Source organism: Aotus nancymaae, unplaced genomic scaffold, assembly GCF_030222135.1.
Source record: "Aotus nancymaae isolate 86718 unplaced genomic scaffold, 86718_ANA_hifiasm-v0.15.2.pri h1tg000009l, whole genome shotgun sequence".
Classification (NCBI taxonomy): domain Eukaryota; kingdom Metazoa; phylum Chordata; class Mammalia; order Primates; family Aotidae; genus Aotus; species Aotus nancymaae.
Genome location: NW_026988420.1, coordinates 7,614,928 through 7,637,545, shown reverse-complemented (window position 1 = coordinate 7,637,545; position 22,618 = coordinate 7,614,928). Strand labels below are relative to the sequence as shown.

The window sequence follows — 22,618 nt, the reverse complement described above, 5'->3', positions numbered from 1 at the left end:
AAACAGGACACTTCTGAGGCTGGTGGTGCAGAAACCCAGTCACCTCCCCAGCAGTGTCCCATGTGTCAGCTGACACAATTTAACATCTTAAATACGGAATTCCAATAGAAAGCAAAGCAAACAAACAACAAAAAAACAGGAGTCAAGCATAAGCAATGTTACTTCCTCTCTGAAGAGGGAAATAGCTCACTCGCTGGGAGATAAAGGGTGAACCTCTCATCTGCTGCCTTCTTCCCCAAGAAACTGGGTGTGGTGATGAAGAAAGATGGCACCTATCACCCAAGACCCCATAGCCAAGGCATGGTCCCCTCCGTGAGGGCATGGTCCTTTCATGAAGCCATAAAAGACTGAGACCACAGCTTGGACCTGAGTACTCAGGGTTACCTACTAGGGTCTTGTAATAATGCTGATGTGATTTCTGCCCAAACCCAAATTGAATTTTTTTTTTTTTGGAGACAGAGTCTCACTCTCTCACCCAGGCTGGAGTGCAATGGCACAATCTCGGCTCACTGCAACCTACCTCCACCTCCTGGGCTCAAGTGATTCTCTTGCCTCAGCCCCCTCAAGTAACTGGGACTACAGGCATGTGCCACCACACCCGCCTAATTTTTGCATCTTTTTAGTAGAGACAGATTTCACCATGTTGGCCAGGCTGGTATTCAAAAAATATACTGAATATAGTAAGTTTTATGAGAAATAGAAGGTACATTCAACCCTTTCATAAAATTAAATTATTTTGTTTTAAATATTGTATTAATACTAAATATTAAATATTTTAAATAATGTAATTAATAACTACATTGTTAAGTTTAAAATATTACCTTTCACATTCCATTTGCCTTAGATGATCATTTTTTATAGCTTCAGTTACTAAGTTAGTATGAGGATCATCCTGGTAAAATAAAATGGAAGAAAAAAAGAATAATTCAGAAGTAAACAGCAAGAACTTAATTTTTTGTTGTTGTTGAGACATAGCCTCACTGCTGCCCAGGCTGGAATGGAGTGGCATGATCATGGCTCACCACACCTTGTACTTCCTTGGGTTCAGGTGACCCTCCCACCTCAGTCTCCCAAGTAGCTGGGACTACAGGAGCACATCATGAAGCCTGGCTAATTTTTGTATTTTTTGTAGAGATGGGGTTTCACCATTTTACCCAAGCTGGTCTTCAATTCCTGGGCTCAAGCAACTTGCCTACCTTGGACTTTCAAAGCTTTGGGATTACAGGCATAAGCCACCATGCCCAGCCAAGAACTTGAATTTCCAATAAACCTCCCCACTAACCAGTTTTATAAAATGGAGAGTAAATTAATCCTACTATTTTCCCTTATGTAAATTAGAACTTTCTTTTTTCATATTTCTGATTACCAATCACATTCTCCATTGAACTAACCTAGATTGTAAGAACCTGATAAAAGGATCAGGATGGAAAGATTAGGACCAAGTAAGTACATAGAAGCTGTGGTTCTTAGTACAAATACGTGATACTTTAATTCTAAACTCAAATAGAAATGCTTCAATCATCAATTACTTAGTATGATCCGTATCTCTACTCCCCATTAAAAACACAGATGATTTTTTTACAACATATATTTTCTCAATATGAAAGTAATATATAATTAACATTTACCAGCATTTAACTGTCTTCTATGTACTACATTTTTTTGTTTGTTTGGTTTTGTTTTGAGACAGACTCTTGCTCTGTTACCCAGACTGGAGCACTGTGGCATGATCAGGGGTTACTGCAGCCTCAACCTCCTGGGCTTAAGCCATCTACCCACTCAGCCTCTCAAGTATGTGGGACTACAGACATGCGCCACCATACCTGGCTAATTTTGTTATTTTACTTTTGAGACAAGGTCTCACTCTGTCATCCAGGCTGAAGGGCAGTGTTGTGATCCCAACGCACTAAGCCTTGACCTCATTCTGGCTTAGGTGATCCTCCCACCTCACAGTAGCTCGGACTACCATGGTAGTGCACACCACCATGACTGGCTTTTTTTTTTTTTTGAGACAAGGCCTTACTCCGTCACCCAGGCTGGTGTTCAATGATGTGATCATAGCTCACTGCAACTTTAACCTCCTCAGGCTTAGGTGATCCTCCCACCTCAGCCTCCCAACTAGCTGGGACTACAGGTGTGCAACATTAAGCCCAGCTAATTTTCATATTTTTTGTAGAAATGGAGTTTCATCATGTTGCCCAGGCTGGTCTTGAATGTCCAGGCACAAGCAATCTTCCTGCCTCGGTCTCCCAAAGTGCTGGGATTACAGGTGGAAGCCACCGTGCCCAGCCACCAGGTACAAATTTAAGCATTTCACATGCATTAACTAATTTAATTTTCACCTTAACCCTATAAAGATAGGTTATGATAGTTAGTCTCATTACATATATAAAAGAACTGAGGCACAGGGAGAGTAAGAGCTGAGTAGCAGGGCCAAGGCATCTGGCTTCAGAGCCTATACTCTTTAACCACTATGATACAATAGCCATATAATGTAATTTCTTTTTTTGAAATGGAGTTTTGTTCTTGTCACCCAGGCTGGAGTGAATGGTGCAATCTCAGCTCATTGAAACTTACGCCTCCCGGGTTCAAATGATTCTCTTGCCTCAGCCTCCTGAGTAGCTGGGATTACAGGCACCTGTCACCACACCCAGCTAATATAATCTATTAAGAAAATGTATTAAAAGCTCAACTCTGTAAAATTGAAAATATATCGTTTTTATCTACAAATAGAGGCAATTTCATATGGTTTTACTTAATATAAACTAATATACAGTATGCCAATATTTTATTTGTAAAAATCTGGAAGATGTTTTAAAAGCATTTACAATCTCATAGCTCAAAAACTACTGTTTCTATGTTGGTGTCAATTCTTTCAGTTTATGTTCATGTATAGGTGTGTATATCTGTATTTTTTCACTTAACATTATATAAATACCCTAGGTGTTTGAAAATACAACTTTTGATAGCTGTATTGTGTTCCACTCTATGAATAAGGATAAGGAATTTATTTCACTCTTGATATATTTAGTAAATGGTTGAGGTTCCCTCTGTTCAGCAATGGCTCTTAATAGGTCAAATAAGAATTCGGAGGTTTCTTGGTCAAGATATTACCCTTGGCTGGCTTCACACCTGTAATCCCAGCACTTTGGGAGGCCGAGGCGGGTGGATCACGAGGTCGAGAGATCGAGACCATCCTGGTCAACATTGTGAAACCCCGTCTCTACTAATACAAAAAAATTAGCTGGGCACGGTGGCGTGTGCCTGTAATCCCAGCTACTCAGGAGGCTGAGGCAGGAGAATTGCCTGAACCCAGGAGGCGGAGGTTGCGGTGAGCCGAGATCGCGCCATTGCACTCCAGCCTGGGTAACAAGAGCGAGACTCCGTCTCAAAAAAAAAAACAAAACAAAACAAAAAAAAAAACTAAAATTATGCAGCCTGTTTTAACCATAATCCCCACCCCATTTCAATACAGTCTCATTCTCAACGCAATTTAAATAACGAATAAAATATGGCAATGATAAAACACACTGATATAGGCCTCGGAGAAACCCAAGAAGTCATCTATTCTGACTTTCTCATTCTGAAAACAGAAAAGCACAGATAACTGGGAAGTGGCTACAGAACTGTCTTTTTCATACTCACACTTGGTGAAATATATTTATCTTCATCAATTTCTAATGGAACAGCAATCAATTTCTGGAGGGCCTTCTTCATTTTTTCTTGGTCTCCAACAGCAAAATAACAGATAGTTAGGTTGTAGCCTGCCTTCAGATTTGGTGCCATGCTCATTATGTGCTCATATGAATTAATGGCATCTGAATACTGACCAGCCTGAATAAATGTAACTCCAATGTTCTGCATTATTTTAATCCTAAAAAAAAAAAAAAAAGAAAAAAAAACATGGATTAGTTTTAAAGTTCTGAACTCTTTAGTATGGCGTTCAAACCATTCCACAAATAGTTTTCTTTTTTCCTCTCCCACTTTACTTCTTGCTTTCTTAAAGCTTTATTAACAAAGCTTTATATATATATATATATATATATATATATATATATATACCATAAAATTCACTCATCTTAAGTATATGATTCAATAATTATTTCTGCATTTATATAGTTGTGGAACCATAACCACATCCTTATTTTAACTCATTTCCATTACCCTAAAAAGAAAACTTGTGCCCATTAGCAGTCATTCCCCATTCTTATCCCCAGCCATAGGTAACCATTAGTATATTTTCTGTCTGTCTTTTCTAGACACTGTATATAAATGGAGTCATACAATTTGTGATATTTTGTCTCGCTTCTTTCACTTGGCATAATTTTTTGAGATTCTTCCATTTCATAGCATGTATCAGTACTTCCTTCCTTTTTTTGTCAAATAGCATTTCACAGTCTGAATATGTACTGTATTTTATATATACATTGCCTACTTGGTAGACATTTGTCTTGTTTCTTTTTGGCTATTATGAATAATTCTGTATGAACATTTGTGTAAAAGCCTTTGTGACAATCTACATTTTCCTTTCTCTTGGGTATACACCTAAAAGCAGAATTGCTGGTCACATGGTAAATCTGTGTTTTACTTTTTAAACTAACTGCGTATTTTCCAAAGTAGTTGCACCATTTGACATCTCCAGTGAATGAGGTTTCTAATTTCTCTACATATTCACCAAAACTTGTTATTGTGATTAGAGCCATTCTAGTGGATGCGATCCCACCTTATTTCTAAACACTCTTCAGTAAAATCTCTCTATTTCATCTAAAATAGTTTATTTACAATTCTCTGATCAGATCATAAGGACTATTATTTCCCTGACTGGTCTCAGGTGTTGCCTTTTTCTCAGATGCTATCCCTTCTCTCTTCTTAAAATTTAGCCAATATCAAGTATACCTCCTTCATAAAGGCTTTCTTGACCACTCTTGTTCTCAACAATAATTTATTCCACTGAATTATTATAGCACCTGTCAGGGGGAAACCCTGCAAGTGCTGTGGCAAGGGTCTGAAGCCTCAGCCTGTTCCCATATAAATACTGATTTAGAAAAGAATTAGAAATATAGGCACATAGTTGTTCCTTTACATAATCATATATAATCTTATAGTTACTCACTTATAATCATAAAGATATACACTCAATATAACCTTTAATTTTACTAATGACTAATGGGTTATGAAGCATGGAATTGAAGTGACATTGTGAACAAAGTGATCCTAAGGCAAGATGTTCTAAGCCCTCTGTCACGCCCATATAAGGGCTGCTGGAGGGCGCATCGGCTGTGCGGCAGCCATCCAGGGGCTCATCTGTGCACAGACATCCGGGGGCTTAACTGTCTCTGTATGATGCTGTGCTTCAGTGGTCACGTTCCATGTCCACTCTCATGCTCCACTTCTGCACCTGGTTTCTCTTTTTCTCAGAAGATAAGAGTCAGTGTCCTTGATATTTCTAACAAATATGCGAAGAGTGTTGACGCATTAGGTTTTCTCCTCGCCTCGACTACTTGAAAGTCCTGGGTCCCCTATCTCCAAGACGCGTGATTTACCTGACCCTATTACTGACCACCATTACCTCACCCTATCTTCCCTGCCCACTGCTTTGTACTCAATAAAAGTCAGTGTCCAGGCACTCGGGACCACTCAGGTCTCCACTTTGGTTGGCAGTGGACTCCACAGCCTAAACTCTTTTCTCTATCTCTATGTCTGTGTGTTTTATTTCTACAGTTGCTCGTCTCCGCACCAACAGGGAGGAGTTCACAGAACCTTATAAGGCTGGACCCTACAGCACCCATTGTCTTGATAATTGGATTATGAAGCACTTAATATATACTACTCAATACTATTATCTTTTTTCTAAAATGCTCAAATTCTTGGTCTCACCTGGCTTAAAAGTACTTCAAGGGTATTGTGTTCTGTGAGTTAGATAATATTTGCTAATGATAAGGTATGTAAAATTCAAAAACAAATGATCATAAAAGGTGGTATTGCAAATAAATTAATTTTCACAGAGAAATGGTACTGTGTCTACGGGAAATTATGACCAGTAAATATCCTGGAAACTTTCTATATCCCCACAGTTATCACTAGACCATAAGAGAACTTATTGTTTCTGCTCCTGAATATTGCAAGAAGGGAAAATATCCCAGCTTCGCCCTCTTCTAAGACTCAGAAGTAATCCTTTTCTCTCACTATTTCATTCTCAAGCTATAGCAAGAACATAAGGGGGGCAATTTCTAGCCTTGTATTCTAAAGTTCAACATGTTCTGGAGGACCGCTATTATGATTTTGTGTCCACACTGTTTTATCATGATACTAATGGCCTTCATGAAGGCTAACCCCTTTATTGGTCACTTAGCTTAGTTTTATTTCGCATGATCACATACAATGCTTTAACCTTTAACTTGTCATTATAAAATGTGTGCAAGTAGTAAGAAGGGAACAGATCAAAATACTACACATATAAATCTTATGTACAAATACTTCAAAATGTTCAGCCCACTGAAAACAGATCAGAAGAGTTATCTTGTTTTGGAAAAACACTTAAATTTTACGATTATCATCTACTGGTAAAAACTTACCTCATTTGCTTATTGACACTTGGAACTTGGTCTAATGCCATTCGGTAGAATTTAATGGCTTTGGAATAATTTCTTTGCTTTAAATAGATATTTCCCATATTCACTTTCAATATTCCTAATTAAAAAAAAATTTAATGAATATATAATATTCTCATTTTTCCACTCTTTCTGATATTTTAGATGACTTTTAATTCATATTCTCTGAAGCATTTCTCAGTTATGAAGTCTCAGACATTATCTAAAATTCTAAATTCAAAACAGTTACACTTTTTCAAACTGATCTCCTGTGAAGAAATGGAACCTAGGACAGATATATTCCTGAAACTATGGCTAGAAAACAGTTGATTTACATTATTGTGCTTTACATTATTGTGTTTTCTTCTAAAAAAACATGGAACTTAAAGACATTTAAAAATTAGACTCAAGAATGCTACATACATTTTAATAATATTAAAGGAAATGACATTCTGGTAAACATTAATACTACTATTGAAAAATTATAAATATAAATGTTAAATATAAACTATAATCTCTTGGGGATAAATTTATATAAGAAAAAAGCACATTCTACAGGATTGCCATGGCTCATTCCGCTTGAGATACCAGAATACATTTTTTTTTGTTTACTATTAGGCAGTATACCTCACACTAATTATATTTCTTCATCTGTAAGGATTTTTATATAAACAGTATGTTTAACCAGGATATACCTATCATAAATACCAATTTGCTTACAGCATAGATCATTTCATTTTAAAGAAGCACAAAATGAGGACATATAAATTAACACTACGAAAGAATTGTATCTATTGGAAAAACTGATTATATACACCTACCTGCATTGCTAAACATCTTATTTTTCACTATAACTTGATAAGTGTTAAGTGCTTCGGCATACATTTCATTAACTGAATACTGACTGGCCAAATTGAAAAGAACCTAAGAAAGAAAATATTGCAGAAAAGACATATAATGACCACTTTAGGCTCCTTTTGCCTATAATCTTTCTAGAGATTAAAATCCTATAATAAAGTTAACTACTTATATCAAGATACTCAACCAATATCTTGGTTGAGTAAACAAAAGAAATATCTTGCATTCCAAATGAATATTAAGAAAGGAAGAGCTATCCTCTAAATTTCACCTTAATTTTCTATGTCCACTGAATTTAGTAGTATTTTCTATCTATTAATCTCTGAAAGACCAACAAAGAATAAATGCATATCATTAATGCTGCTAGTGATCAAAGAAATAAGCAAGATAGTGAACTAAATTCTTTTTGTAAATATAAATTAAACACGTGGAAGTATCTTAAAACTTAAAGTCTATCAGAGAAGAATTTGTATAGTAAGAGCTCTATATACTAAATTACAATTTAAGTCATTAAATTATAGGAAATTATGTTCCTAAATTATGTTCCTATTTTGCCTGTTCCTAAAGGTAAAAAATGATCACTAGAAATTATCCCTGAAAGATTTAATGGAATTTTAGAATATCAGCTACAAACAGTAGGCATCTAACATTTTATAATTTCAAATGCCTTTTTTTTCCTATGTTTAGTATATGAAAACTTTACTCACTGAAAAAATACCAGCCACTTCTTTTTTTTTTTTTTTTTTGAGATGGAGTCTGTCTGTGTCACCAGGCTAGAGTGCACAGGCATGATCTTGGCTCACTGCAACCTCTGCCTCCCAGGTTCAAGCAATTCTCCTGCCTCAGCCTCCCAAGTAGCTGGGATTATAGGTGTGTGCCACCACGCCCAGTTAATTTTTGTATTTTTAGTACAGATGGGGTTTCACCATACTGGCCAGGATGGTCCCATCTCTTGACCTTGTGATCAGCCCACCTCAGCCTCCCAAAGTGCTGGAATTACAGGCGTGAGCTACTGCACCCGGCTGAAAATACACCCTTTTAAAAAACAGAAGTGCAAACATCAAGGAGGTGTCTTTCCAGAATTAAATAAATTTTGCTAGCAATTAGAGGCATTCGATTTTTTTCCCCACTACCCTCATAGAACATTATCTTATTTGCCTAGTTTGAAGTTCTTGAAAATCACTGACCCAAAAGTCTACATTACAATCTCATCAAAATAACTACCTGGATAGAGCATAAAAATTAGTGCTCTTCAAGAAATAGAGCCATTGGATGAGAGGTCTGCAGGTACTTACTAAGTTATCAAAATATATACATATTTTTAAATAAATAGAGACAAGGTTGCAGAGGCTGATTGCAAACTTCCGAGCGCAAGTAATCCTCCCACCTTGGCCTCCCAAAGTGTTAGGATTACAGGTGTGAGCCACTGCACTCAGCCCAAAATAACTAGTTAAATAACTAAATAAAAGAGCTCTTTGTATAAAACAAAGACAAGAGTGTTTCATGAACCAAAGATTATTATTTTAATCTAATTCTGAGTACCTGAAGACCAATAAGATTTTTAAAATAAAAGAGACTCTGAAACCCATTAACCCTAGCCAAAATTTTATTTAAAAATTTTGTTATATTTCAATACTTACTGAGTAAGTTAAATCCAAATTGATATTTTCTGGAGTTGTAGCTTGTTCTCGCAGTCTCACCAGGACTCTCTCTTTTCTTCCTGCATCTTTTGCCTTTTCTAAGGCCTGAAATCAGATTTATACCTTGTAATTTCCTTTGGGTGTTCATCAACTTCTATGTATTTGAGGAATATCTACATAAAGGTTGGATAAATTCATTTTCTATCCTCAGATTCCCCAGGACACCCCTCTGTGCTCTTACCACAAACTTCTCTTTGAAAGGGAATTTTTTTTTAGAATGACAAAAAAAGCACCAGTTCTATGAGTAATAAAAGTAGCTTTTTAAAGTGAACATTTCTTTTTAATGGTATTCATTAATCCAATAACTAATTCACAGAAATTATATTTATATGACATGACAATCAAAGTAATGTGAACAAAGCAAATTAAAAGAAAAGACTGATAGTTAAAAAGAAAATTGGATTCTCAAAAAGCAAACTATAATTTTTTTAGTTTACTTAAGAAAAAATATTTGATAGTAGTGAGGCTTCAAGAAGAAAACAACTCTTAGTACTGTGTGTGGCTCATGGTAGCATGCCTTTCAGCAGCATATTGGGGTCTAATCCAATAGTCCACCAGGCTGCAAAGTTAAGTCTACCAATACATTAGAATTTTTTTCCCCTACTGAAAGACTAATGTCAAAAATGACAAAATCAGCCATTGTTTTGACATTCAAATTTATGAAACTGAGTTACGATTCCATGTTCTCAAAATAATTGCTTTTTATCCTAAGACCAGTCGATGGTAAACAAAAATATTTGTCTATACATATGGTGAATGTATAAAAGCAGACATACATCTATACATGCTTCATAATCTTGAATCTTATTACTTTATGAACTTACCAATTTTAAGTCTCCACAACTATTAGCAATACAGCTTTCTTCTACCAACTCATTTACTTCCTTCTCTAATTGCTTTATTTTTTCTTCTGGGCTTTTAAAGAAAAAAGCAGGTATAATTTAAATCATTCGACCTCTAATAATCTATACTAAATTTTATTTTATTTTATTCTATTTTATTTTAGAGATAAGGTTCACTCGGTTGCTGGCTGGAGTACAGTGGCACAATCATAGCTCACTGCAGCCTGCAGTCTTGACTCCTGGGTTCAGGTGATCCTCCCACCTCAGACTCCCAAGTAGCTAGAACTGTAGGTGCATGCTGCCATAGATGACTAATTTTGTTTTTGTTTTTTTGTAGAGACAGTGTCACCCCATCTTGCCCAGGCAGGCTGGTCTTAAACTCCAGGCCTCAAGTGATCCTCCCTCCTCAGCCTCCCGAAGTGCTGGGATTACAGGTGTGAGCCACCACACCCAGCCTAATTTACTTTCAACATTGAATGATGTGCATTTAAACTTTAAGAATAGGTTATAGATACGACAAATGTATACATGGTATTAAAGAGCAAATGTAGTACTGTTTTTAACAACTACATCATGTAATTATTCATAATAGTAAAATAATAACAACAGTCAAGATAGGCAACATGGCTGGGCATGGTGGCTCCCACCTGTAATCCCAGCACTTTGGGAGGCTGAGGCGGGTGGATCACTTGAGGTCAGGAATTTGAGAGCAGCCTGGCCAACATAGTGAAACCCTGTCTCTACTAAAAAATATAAAAATTAACTGGGTATTATGGCAGGCTCCTGAATCTCAGTTACTTAGGAGGCTGAGGTAGGAGAATCACTTGAACCTGGGAGGTGAAGGCTGCAGTGAGCTGAGATCGCATCACTGCACTCCAGCCTGGGCAACAGAGTGAGACATCATCTCCAAAAAAAAAAAAGTTACGTATTTGGAAAATAAAAATAAAAAATATGCAGCAACAACAACATAAGGACTTACATACCTATCTTTTTTCTTGACTTCCAAAGGAGGAGCAGGGCCCCTTGACTGACCAAGTGGGTCAAATGCAGAGCCTGAGACACAATTGAAGAATTAACATTCAGTTTGTAACCCAGAAAAATTGAAGAAAATATGAAAATATAAAATGTTGTATAAGCTGTTTCATTTACTTATTAAATGGTTTCCATTGACTATTTATTTAATGGAGTCAACACTGTGTCCATATAAATATTTCATATATCGGGAAATCGGTAAGATTTTTAACATACATAAAACTATATAAATAATACATGTGTTAAAACTTAAAAACAGAAATAAGATATTCTCAGCATTTACTTTCTCTTCCACAGTGATCTGTCCCTATTATCAACCCTAAATTATCAGTCACATGTCTTATAACTTGGTATTGGCTTTTTAATTTTCCTTATTGGCATACCAAACATTAATTTTTGTCATAATTTTATTTTTAAATTATCATTTAACTTACTACATATTATTATTATTTTTTAAATTGTACTTTAGGTTCTGGGTTACATGTGCAGATCATGCAGGATTGTTGCATAGGAACATACATGGAAATGTGGTTTGCTGCCTCCATCCCCCCGTCACCTATATTTGGCATTTCTCCCCATGTTACCCCTCTCAAATCTCCCTACTCCCCACTGTCCCTCCCCTAGTCCCCCTCAACAGACCCCAGTGTGTGATGCTCCCCTTCCTGTATCCATGTGTTCTCATTGTTCAACAACTGCCTATGACTGAGAACATGTGGCATTTGATTTTCTGTTCTTGTGTCAGTTTGCTGAGAATGATGGTTTACAGATTCACGCATGTCCCTACACAGGACACGAACTCATCATTTCTTATGGCTGCATAGTATTCCATGGTGTATATGTGCCATATTTTCTTTGTCCAGTCTATCATCGATGGGCAGTTGGGTTGGTTCCAGGTCTTTGCTATTGACAAATTACACCATGGCTTAATTACCACCCCAACAGACTTGCAGAAGATTTCATCATCCCTTTCCTTTCTATACATATATATATATTTTTTTGAGATGGAGTCTTGCTCTGTCCCCAGGCTGGAGTACAGTGGTGCAATCTTGGCTCACTGCAACCTCCACCTCCTGGGTTCAAGTGATTCTCCTGCCTCAGCTTCCCAAGTAGCCAGGACTACAGGCATGCGCCACCATGCCCAGCTAATTTTTGTATTTTTAGTAGAGAGGGGGTTTCACCATGTTGGCCAGGATGGTCTCCATCTCTTGACCTTGTGATCCACCCGCCTCAGCCTCCCAGAGTGCTGGGATTACAGGTGTGAGTTACCACTCCTGGCCATCCCTTTCCTTTCTTAATGGTACCTAAAATATCAGTGCATCTTATAATCAATGGCATTGTTAGATTTTATTTAAAATGGCATTAATATTTATACTCACAAAATGGTAAAAGATTAAAAGATCAAAAAAAGATTATTATTAGAGACAGTGTAACAAACCTCTCAAAGCTGCTTTGGTAAAACCAGCTGCTCTCACTGCTGTCATGGGTCTAGTAACTCCATCCTTTAAAGAGAATGGGAATCATTTAAAAAGGATTCTTAAATAAGATCTAGCTCCTATGTACAGTTCTACACCTTACACACACCTTAATACAGCCCCATTTAAAAATGCCAATTTTTAATCACTATATGTTTACTCCTTACTTACACCTCCTCATATGTCAACCCTGTCCTCTCTCCACTTTAGAATTTCAATTATTTGATCTAACTGGGCTTATAGTTGGGAAAAATTAATTAGCTTATTAGCCAGCTACTCTCTTACTTTTGGTTGGTTTCTTACATGCTTGTGAGAGAAACCACAGAATTTGTTGTAAATGGTAGCACTGGAAAAATGAGCCCCAGAATACATCATATAAGCAATTATCAGTTCTGTCCACTCCCCAATGGGAATTCATTTGAGACCTGAGTAAATATATCTAAAGAGACCTTGCCTTCAAAGATTTACGACAGTCTAGACTTTACCCCACAATATAAAGAATCTGGGTCACTATATGAGTAATATCTTCTTTAAATTTTATAATAATAAAGTAAAAAACCTTTAGTAGTAAGTTTCAAGTCACAATAAAGGCACAAAATGAACAAGCATACAATAGAGATACCTGAATAGCTCCTGTCACTGGTCTTCCTATGGATGATGCCAGGGATGTCTTGGACTAGTAAACAGAAAAGTTAAGTTAAAAGGATTCCTACAAACACCTATCTTAAATTTTTAAACCAAGTTATAGAAGTATTCTTCATTCTATCAGCAAATAAACAAACAATTTCTTCCTTTTACCTTCTGGTATAGGAGTAAAACTATGAAACTCTAAAACAGGGAGCAGAAAACTATAACCAGTAGCCTTTGTAAATAAAGTTTTATTGGAACAAAGCCATGCCCCATTCCTTTGTACATTGCCTATGGCTGCTTTTGCTTTACAGATGCAGAGCTGGATAGCTGCAACAGAGACCATATGATCTGCAAAGCCTAAAATATCCAGCACTTAATGGAAAAAGTTTGCTCTGATTCTGAAACACCACCAAAAATCAAATTTATGAGTAACACACACTCAGGCTAACTAATAAAAGTATGTTTCATATGACACACAGTTATATTATGTAGAAGGCTACTTTCTTCACTCATATAAAGGAACATTATGAAGGCAAGTGCCTTGGCCCTCTAGGTTCTGAAGACTTTTTTTTGACTAAGAAATGCTATTTCACCTAATTCTTCCACTTTTCTTATTCCTCTGTTATTTCATATAAGCTAAAACATCCAAATTATAAGTAATCTGGGCAAGATTAAAAGGTTTATTACTTTTACAGAGTTTAACATATCTTTCCTCCAAAAGCCTCTAATATAAGACCCAAATACACACTTCTGAAACACTGTTCTTAAATTTTATATATGTTAATCAGTAAATGTTTCCAAATTATACACATATTAGATTTATATAACATCAAACTTCACATAAAATATATAAGTGGAATACATGAGACTTGGTTGTATAATGTAGAAAATGACAGGAAGTCAACGAACACAGGGTTTACAAATGGAAAAAGGTAATAAAATATTTTCTGATACAAATCAAAATGACTAGAATATTCAAATTTATTAATCACACTAGACTTGTATAATGTTCATAACTATCAAAAATGGAAATATATCTGGGTTATCACCCAAAATATAATAAAATTATTCCAAACTGCCTAAAGTGAAATATCTATGAGAAAAAGCATCTTATATTTTCAGCTTACAAAAACCTACCCCATTTCCAGTAGCTATAGGTCTAGTAACTGCCGTGCTTGGTATTTTAGCAGTTATCTTGGGAGGAAAAAGAACATAGTTAACAGGATTCAGACTGAGCTATATAATAGAAAACTGGAAAAGAAATAGGAAATATAGACTCATCAATAAAGAAATATTTCTATAATACCTAGAATAATTTCTTTTAAATTATCTTAAATATTAGGGAGCTCAGGTATTTTAAGTATGTGAGAAGGAGACTCATTCTGGAATTCATTTTAAAAGAGAAAGGGAACTTTTGAATGACCAGAGGTGTCAGTAAGCAAAATTTGTCTACATGCTTGCAACTGTCACATATTAAACATTTTACTGCATAATTATAACTGCTAGCCACTAGGCCAAACAATAGACATAAGATTTGGGGTCTGAGAACTTGGGTTTGAATCTCAGCTCTCCCTATAACAGCTGCCTTTATTTAATCTCTTTGAACCTATAGTTTTCTTATCTTTTAAATAAGAATACAAAGTACACGGGTCACAAAATTGTAGTGAGAAACAAAGAGAACCATATAGGTAAAAGTATACTAAAAACGTTACTTGTTAGGCAGAATTGTGAAATACTTGATTAAATAACATTCACGGAAGAATTCTACTTCTGGCTATGATGGAGTGTTTTTAAAAACCTTCTCACTAAGAACTACTGAAAAACATACATGGGGTCAAAATATTTTTTAAAGAAGTGTGAATAAGATAACCATCAAGACAGTGGAGAATTACAAGGACTGCAAATAAAGAAAAGAAGGGAAGGCTAGAGGGGTGAACCCGGAATTTAGGCCTGCTTTCTGCCTAAAAGCATCTGTTAATTCCAAAGGCAAGGCTGAGACACTGGGCACAGCTTTTGAGACTCACAACCTGAAGGAATAAACACAGAAGATGAGGGCCTGTCAAGAACAGAGCCCCGGTAATCCTCCAGGCTTTAGATTGTGATCTCAAAAGGCTACACCCTAAGACTATAAGGTAAATAATAGTATACTAGCCCTCATAAGGGCTGACATCCAATTCAGAATTGTCTCAAACCTGACTGGATTAAGGTGATCAGCGATTCCTACTCCTGCTAGTACCATAAGTAAAATGAAATTCTCTCCAGTGAAAGATAAGATCTGCTAGAGCTGTGCTATCCAATAAACTTCCTGCAGTGATAGAAAAGTTCTATATCTTGCCTTTCTGATAAGACAGCCATTGGCCACACATGGCTGTTGAACATATGAAATGTAAGCAGTACAACAAGATTTTTTTTAAACTTTAGTTTTAAATAATTTAAATGTAAATAGTTATATGTGGCTAGTGTCTCGAATACTGAATAGTGCAGACATAGAGCCATAAAGTAACTCTAAAATTTTTCACTTATAATGTCCGGCAATTAAAACCAACCAGACATATAAAAGGCAAGACTACCTAATGAAAAGCCAATATAAAAGAATGGAAAGAAACTCAGAAGAGGATGCATATAATGGAAATATCAGACACAGACTTTAACATAACTATGCTTAACGTGATCAATGAATTAAAAGATTAATAATATCAGCAACTGAAACTTAACTGAAAACTATAAAAAAAGAAAACATGGAAATTCTAGAACTGAAAAATAGCTAAAAATAATGTAAAATCCTGGTACTGTCCAGGCAGTAGTAAAATTATTAATTTATACTAGACTTTAATAAAGATGAGTATCATAATATTTAGGGAAACACTAAAAGAATAGTCAGAGAATGTAAACTACCAACAGAAAAAGGAAATGGAATAATAAAAAACAAGCAAAAAAGAAAGCAAGCAGAGAAAATGAAATATACAAGAGGCAGAAAAAAAAAAGCAAATAGTAAGATAGCAAATATTAAAGTAAATCAGTAACTTCATTAAATATAAGTGGAATAAATACTTAACTAAAAGAGTAAGATTGTCAGACTACTAAACAAAAAACAATCACATGCTGCTAATAAGAATTACAATTTAAATAAATTGATATGGAAAAGTTGGAAGTAAAAAGGAAAGACATACAATAAAAATGCTAGACAAAGAGCTTGTGTAGCTATAACAATATATTAATATCTTACAAAACAGACAAAAAGTATTACTAGAGATAGAGGCATACTTCATAACAATAAAAGGCTCAGTTTACTAAATATCTTTGTTCTAAATATCTTTGCTCCAGATATATACAGCAAAAACCTAAAAAAATATAAACCCACAACCATAGGACAAGAATTGATCACACTTTCTCATTAAAAATAGAACCAGTAGGGCTGGGTGCGGCGGCTCACGTCTGTAATCCCAGCACTTTGGGAGACCAAGGTGGATGAATCATGAGATCAGGAGATCAAGACTATCCTGGCCAACATAGTGAAACCCCGTCTCTATTAAAAATACAAAACTTAGCTGGGTGTGGTGGTACATGCCTGTAGTCCCAGCTACTTGAGAGGCTGAGGCGGGAGAATGCTTGAACCTGGGAGGCAGAGGTTGCAGTGAGTCGAGATCATGCCACTGCACTCCAGCCTAATGACAGAGTGAGACTCTGTCTAAAAAAAAAAAAAAAAAAAAATAGAACCAGTAGGCTGGGCACAGTGGCTCACACCTGTAATTCCAGCACTTTGGGAGGCTGAGGCGGGTGGATCACCTGAGGTCAGGAATTTGAGACCAATCTGACCAACATGGTAAAATCCCATCTCTACTAAAAATACAAAAATTAGCTGGGCGTGGTGGCTCATGCCTGTAATCCCAGCAACATAGGAGGCTGAGGCACAAGAATCACTTGAACCTGGGAGGTGAAGGTTGCAGTGAGCCAAGATCACACCACTGCACTCCAGACTGGGCAAGAAAGTGAGACTCAGTCTTGAAAAATAAAAACCAGTAGGCAAACAAAAAAATCAGTAAAAATATTGAGCAACTGAACGAAACCATTAATGCACTTTACCTAACTGACATATAACATTGTACCCATCAACCGCAGAACATAGATATTCTTTAAGAATGCACTTGGGACATTAACAAATTTCAAAAAATTGAAAGTATATGGATTATGTTCCCTATCTAAGAATAAAACTAGAAATAAGTAACACAGAAATAACTAGAAAAATTTAATATGTTTGGAAATTAAGAAATATACTTTTAAATAACCCACAGGTCAAAGAAGAAATCCCCATGGAAATTAGTATATATTTTGAACTGAATCACAATGAAAATATAATTAGAGGCAAAATATGGGAAAAAACATACATATATGTTAATTCTGTAGGAAAACAGATGTCTGAATTACAGGTAATAACATATAAAGTTGTTAGGTGAACTTTAGACATTGGTTCTTTGCCTTATATGGGAAGGGATTTTAATTGTATACATGTTTCAGTATATACAATTAAACTCAAGCTTGATAAGGTTGGCTCCAGGTCTTAGAAAAAAACTGAAAATGAAGGGTATAGGTCTCCACAAATTCTTCCATGAGAACAAACTGAGGGGAAGATCATTACTTTTTTTAACTACCTAATGACTAAATCTGGTTTTTGTGCTTTGTTGTCAGCATTAGGCAGCTTCCTACACTCTCTTCCCTCATTCACCTTGTACACTTATGTGCAATGCCCTTTTCTCCTGTATCTCAATCTCAATTCTACACATCCTGTAATAACAAACTCTTAATTTATCTTCTAAACAGCCTCTTCTAATTTTCCCAACTAGTGGTAAATAACCTCTCTGAAATTCCATAGCAATTTATACTTTTTTATAATTTATTACTTCATGCCTTGTAATATCTGTGTCCATTTAATTTTCCTTCTGAAGATTGTAAGCTCCTTAGGAGCAACCTAGAATTTTGTCCTTTTAAGTGAATCTCTAAGATCTTTCATATAAAAAGGATAAAACTTTTTCCCATTTACTATAATAAGTAGGGTGTGATGAAAATACTGTTCAACAGAAGATCAAATGACCCATGCTCTATCCCAATTACAGACAGCTGTGAGACCTTGGCTTTTCCAGGCTTCAGTTTCCTCATCTATAAAATAAGAATCTCCAAAGTCATTTCTAAAGATCTTTTGAAGGGGCACCAGGCAAAATTATCACCTGTTATGTGATCCTTGAATCACTTAACTGAAGACCAAATTCACTGATTTACTAAGTTATCCAATAAAGGTGTATGGAACACTTAAAGAGACAAGGAAAAGAATGATGAATAAGATAATCTGCCTCTTTGAAAAGCTTACAGTATAAGCACTAGCCTAGTGGAAGGACTCAGAGCCTATGGTTTTTCTTCCCATAATGAAAGTAACTTCAAAATTAAAATATGGGTTGTAAAAAAATAAATATAGGTTTTAGAATGTATATGAAGAATTAACTTTACTCAAAGAGAAGTCTGGCCTTTGTTGTTGGCTCATAGGAGATGATTTCTATACTCCTGAAATGCTCTGCCTGACAGGAGTGTCTCCATTAGCCTTGTTGGCCACTGGTCAGTCTATCAATGTGATTCACAATGGGGGCTTTGGGACACATCAACTTCTGGAGTTATTAGCCGGTACCTTAGGAAAGGGCTGTTGACTAAAGGTTGCCCTGGTGGGCAGTATGTGATCAAGCCCCAGAAAAAACTCTGAACACCAAAGTCTAGGGTAGGATTCCCTGGTTGGCAATACTCTTCAAGTACTGTCACACAGTGTTTAGGAAAAGGTACTGCCATGTCTTGCTCCACAGGGGAGGATGATCAGAAGTTCTCTGTTTGGACTACTCCTAGGCCCTGCTCTAAGCATTTCTTCCCTTGGTGGATTTTAATTTGTATCCTTTCCATGATAAATAAATGTAAGTAGAGGAGATTTCAGTAAGTTCTTTGAGTATTTCCAGAGAATTATCACGTCTGAGGTTGGTTCTGGGAACCATGAGCTTGCAGTTAGTGTCAGAAGTGGGAGGAGTCTTATGGAGGACTGACTGTGTCCTCTACCTGTGCTGTGGTTTAGTCAAATTCAATGCAAGGTACACTAAATTCATTTACCCTAAATGAGATGGGCAAACTACTCACAATGATTTATTTTTGCTAAATAAGTATGTAGGGTAGGGAGTAAGGGAGAATGTGACAAAGTGAAGGAAAATAATAGCAGAAGCACACTTCATCTAGAGCAGAGGAGTTTGAGCTGGATACCTCTTTATTACTGGGAGCTAGCCTATGCATTGTAGAATGTTTAGCAGCATCTCTGGCTGCTACCCACTAGGTGCCAGTAACACTCACTCAAGTTGTGACAACCGAAAATATCTCTCCAGGCATTACCAAATGTTCCTTGTGCAGAGGGCACAAGTGCCCCCAGCTGAGAGCCACTGCTATATAGTATTGGATGGGTGGGGGGAGAAGCAGCATTTTAAAAAGGAATATTAGGCCGGGCGTGGTGGCTCACACCTGTAATCCCAGCACTTTGGGAGGCCGAGGCGGGCAGATCATGAAGTCAAGAGATCAAGACCATCCTGGCCAACACAGTGAAACCCCATCTCTACTAAAATACAAAAATTAGCTGGGCGTAGTGGTGCGTGCCTGTAGTCCCAGTTACTTGGGAGGCTGAGGCAGGAGAATTGCTTGAACCCGGGAGGCAGAGGTTGCAGTGAGCCGAGATCACGCCACTGCACTCCAGCCTGGCACCTGGCGATAGAGCAAGACTGTCTCAAAAAAAAAAAAAAGGAATATTAGACATAGAACATTAGGGATAGAACTTTCTCTACTTCACTATTTTACTTAGTGTCAATCTTGTTTATTTTCAACTACAAACAAAGCTTGGCAGATTTCACACACTGTGAAAGGCAGATGTCTATGCTTTGTATGACACATACAAAAATTTTAATCTTAATACTAAAAAAACTACTCTAGCAATTCATGTACTGGTGGAAAATTAATTAATAGAGAGAATATTAATTAATACTAATACAAGGAAGGGTAATCTATAAATTAAGCCCTAATGTTTTGAGAGATCAATATTTATGCCAGTTTAAAAAATAGAAAGGCAAATATTTTTAAAACAATTAATGTTTTAGGTAAACAATATTCTGATGCCTAATAAAAATAACACTATTTAAATTTTCAATTACATAAGAAACCCTTTGATCTAAAATACTTTAAAATTCACTTACTAGATACACTTAAAACCACAAAATATTGATAAAAGAAATTAAAGAAGACATAAACAAATGGAAAGGCATCCTGTGTTCATGGGTTCATGGACTGAAAGACTTAATATTGTTAAGATGTCCATACTATCCAATATATTCAATACAAGCATTATCAAATCCTTATCATCCCAATGACTTTTTTACAGAGAGATTCATCCTAAAATTCATATGGAATACTAAGGGACCCCAAGTAGCTAAAACAATTTTGAAAAAGAAGAACAAAGTTGGAAGATTCACACTTCCTAATTTTAAAACATATTACAAAGCTACATTAATCAAAACGGTGTGGTTACTGGCATAAAGACAGACATACAGACCAATAGAACAGCATAGAGAGCCCAGAAACAAACCCTTACATATATGGTCAAATGATCTTCAACAATGGTGCCAAGACCATTCAACAGGGAAGGGACAATCTGTACAGCAAATAGTGTTGGGAAAACTAAATATCCATGTGCAAAAGAATGAATGAAGTTGCACCTCTGTCTTATACCACATATAAAAAATAACTCAAAATGGATTAAAGATCTAAATGTAAGACCTAAAACTACAAAAATCCTGAAAGAAAGCATAGGGGAAAAGCTTCATGACATTGTTCTTGGCAATGATTTCTTGAATATGACACCAAAAGTGCAAGCAACAAAAGTAATGATAGAAGATTGGGACTATATCAAACTAAAAAACTTTGCTATATCAAAAGATACATCAGTGTGAAGTAATGATAGAAGATTGGGACAATATCAAACTAAAAAACTTTGCTGTATCAAAGGATACATCAGTATGAAAAACAATCTATAAAATGAAAGAAAATACTTGCAAATCATACATCTGATAAGACATTAATATCCAGAACATATAGAGAACTCCTACAACTTAATAACAAAAATGGACAAGTGTTCATTGACAGATGAATGAATAAACAAAATGTGATATAAACATACTATGGAATACTATTCAAACTTAAAAAGGATGGAGCTTCTGTTGCATGTTACGACATGGATGAACTTTGAGGACATTACATTAAGTGAATAAGCTAGTCACAAAAAGACAAATACTCTGAGACTCCACTTATATAAGATATCTAAATTAGTCAAATTCATAGAAATAGGAAGTAGAATGGTAGTTACAGGCACTTTCGGGATAGGAGAAAATGGAAAGTCTTTGTTTAATGGATACAGAGTTTCAGATATACAAGACGAAAAAGTTCTGAAGATCTGTTTCACTATCATCTGAACTTAATCATGGTTATAATCTTTAACACTATAGGACTATACAGGTAAAAACGGTTAAGATGGTAAATTTCATGTTATGTGTTTTTTTACTACAATTAAAAAAAATTTATTTTCACTTACTGGAGGTCTTCTGCCGTGACTAGTTCTCACAGCTTGCTGAAAAGCTGCATCATTCTCCAATTCCTAAAATGAAACGGCAAATTTGACATTCAACATAGAGTCAGAATCGGGGAAAAATAAGTTTAAACTCCTGTTTGGTACTCAAGAGCCTCTATAATTCATCTTATGCCAACTGTTGACATCTGGGTAGGGACAACCAGATTCTTACCTCAAATGTCCCCACTTCACACTACTCAGAATAGCAAGCCTCCTTCCTCTCCTAGAATGATGAGTACCGGTCATGTTAGTCAATTTTATGGACATCTTATTGGCTACAGTTTAAATATGTGGTATCACAATGCCAGTCTAAAAGATCAAGTATACAAGAATATGACCTTTCTTCTGTTGTTTTTTCCTGGTGGCTGAAATTGAGATTTACATCTCTCTTTCTCTCTCTCCTTCCCCTGTCCCCATCTTTCCCTCTCCTCTTCTCCCACCCTACCTGAGAAAGCCTCAGGATAGAAAAGACCTTATTTTCTATCAGCATGGGGCACTGTCTTTGGTGCCATTTCCATCTGACTAAATGAAAAGGACTCTTCATCTCACTAGAGAGATCAAGTCTGAGACTCAGACTGGAGCTAATCTAGGCAAATAGGGGGTTCAACAAGTTCAACCTGCACTGCCATTTGAAATCAACATTGCAGCAGAAATTAAATGTTATTTTGCTTTGCTGACTCCTGAACTGTACTTACATTCCCCCTTAGGAAATTTGAGGAGAAGAACATTAATTAAGGGCAGAATATAAGAGTTCCTGTGTTTCCTGAATAAAATACCATTTTTATGGTCTCTCAAAAGCACCAAGTCT

General features: G+C 36.1%; 1 protein-coding gene across 8 annotated transcripts in view; it reads right to left on the bottom strand.

Annotated features, from left to right (window-relative positions):
• Positions 1–22,618, bottom strand: part of IFT88 (intraflagellar transport 88) — a 138,231-nt gene that overhangs the window by 80,815 nt on the left and 34,798 nt on the right. For 7 of the 8 annotated variants that reach the window (XR_010341631.1, XM_064373531.1, XM_064373529.1 and 4 more), the window contains exons 3-13: positions 21,775–21,837; positions 14,262–14,318; positions 13,117–13,170; positions 12,458–12,521; positions 10,974–11,043; positions 9,973–10,063; positions 9,089–9,193; positions 7,412–7,514; positions 6,576–6,690; positions 3,646–3,874; positions 822–892 (exon numbers count right to left, since the gene is read on the bottom strand). Coding sequence is in view for 7 of the 8 variants with exons in the window: in XM_064373531.1 (XP_064229601.1) it covers positions 822–892; positions 3,646–3,874; positions 6,576–6,690; positions 7,412–7,514; positions 9,089–9,193; positions 9,973–10,063; positions 10,974–11,043; positions 12,458–12,521; positions 13,117–13,170; positions 14,262–14,318; positions 21,775–21,837 (1,022 nt within the window). In the remaining variant the exon portion in view is untranslated. The remainder of the gene's footprint in view (positions 1–821; positions 893–3,645; positions 3,875–6,575; positions 6,691–7,411; positions 7,515–9,088; positions 9,194–9,972; positions 10,064–10,973; positions 11,044–12,457; positions 12,522–13,116; positions 13,171–14,261; positions 14,319–21,774; positions 21,838–22,618) is intronic. The other variant, XM_064373528.1, reaches the window with a different exon arrangement.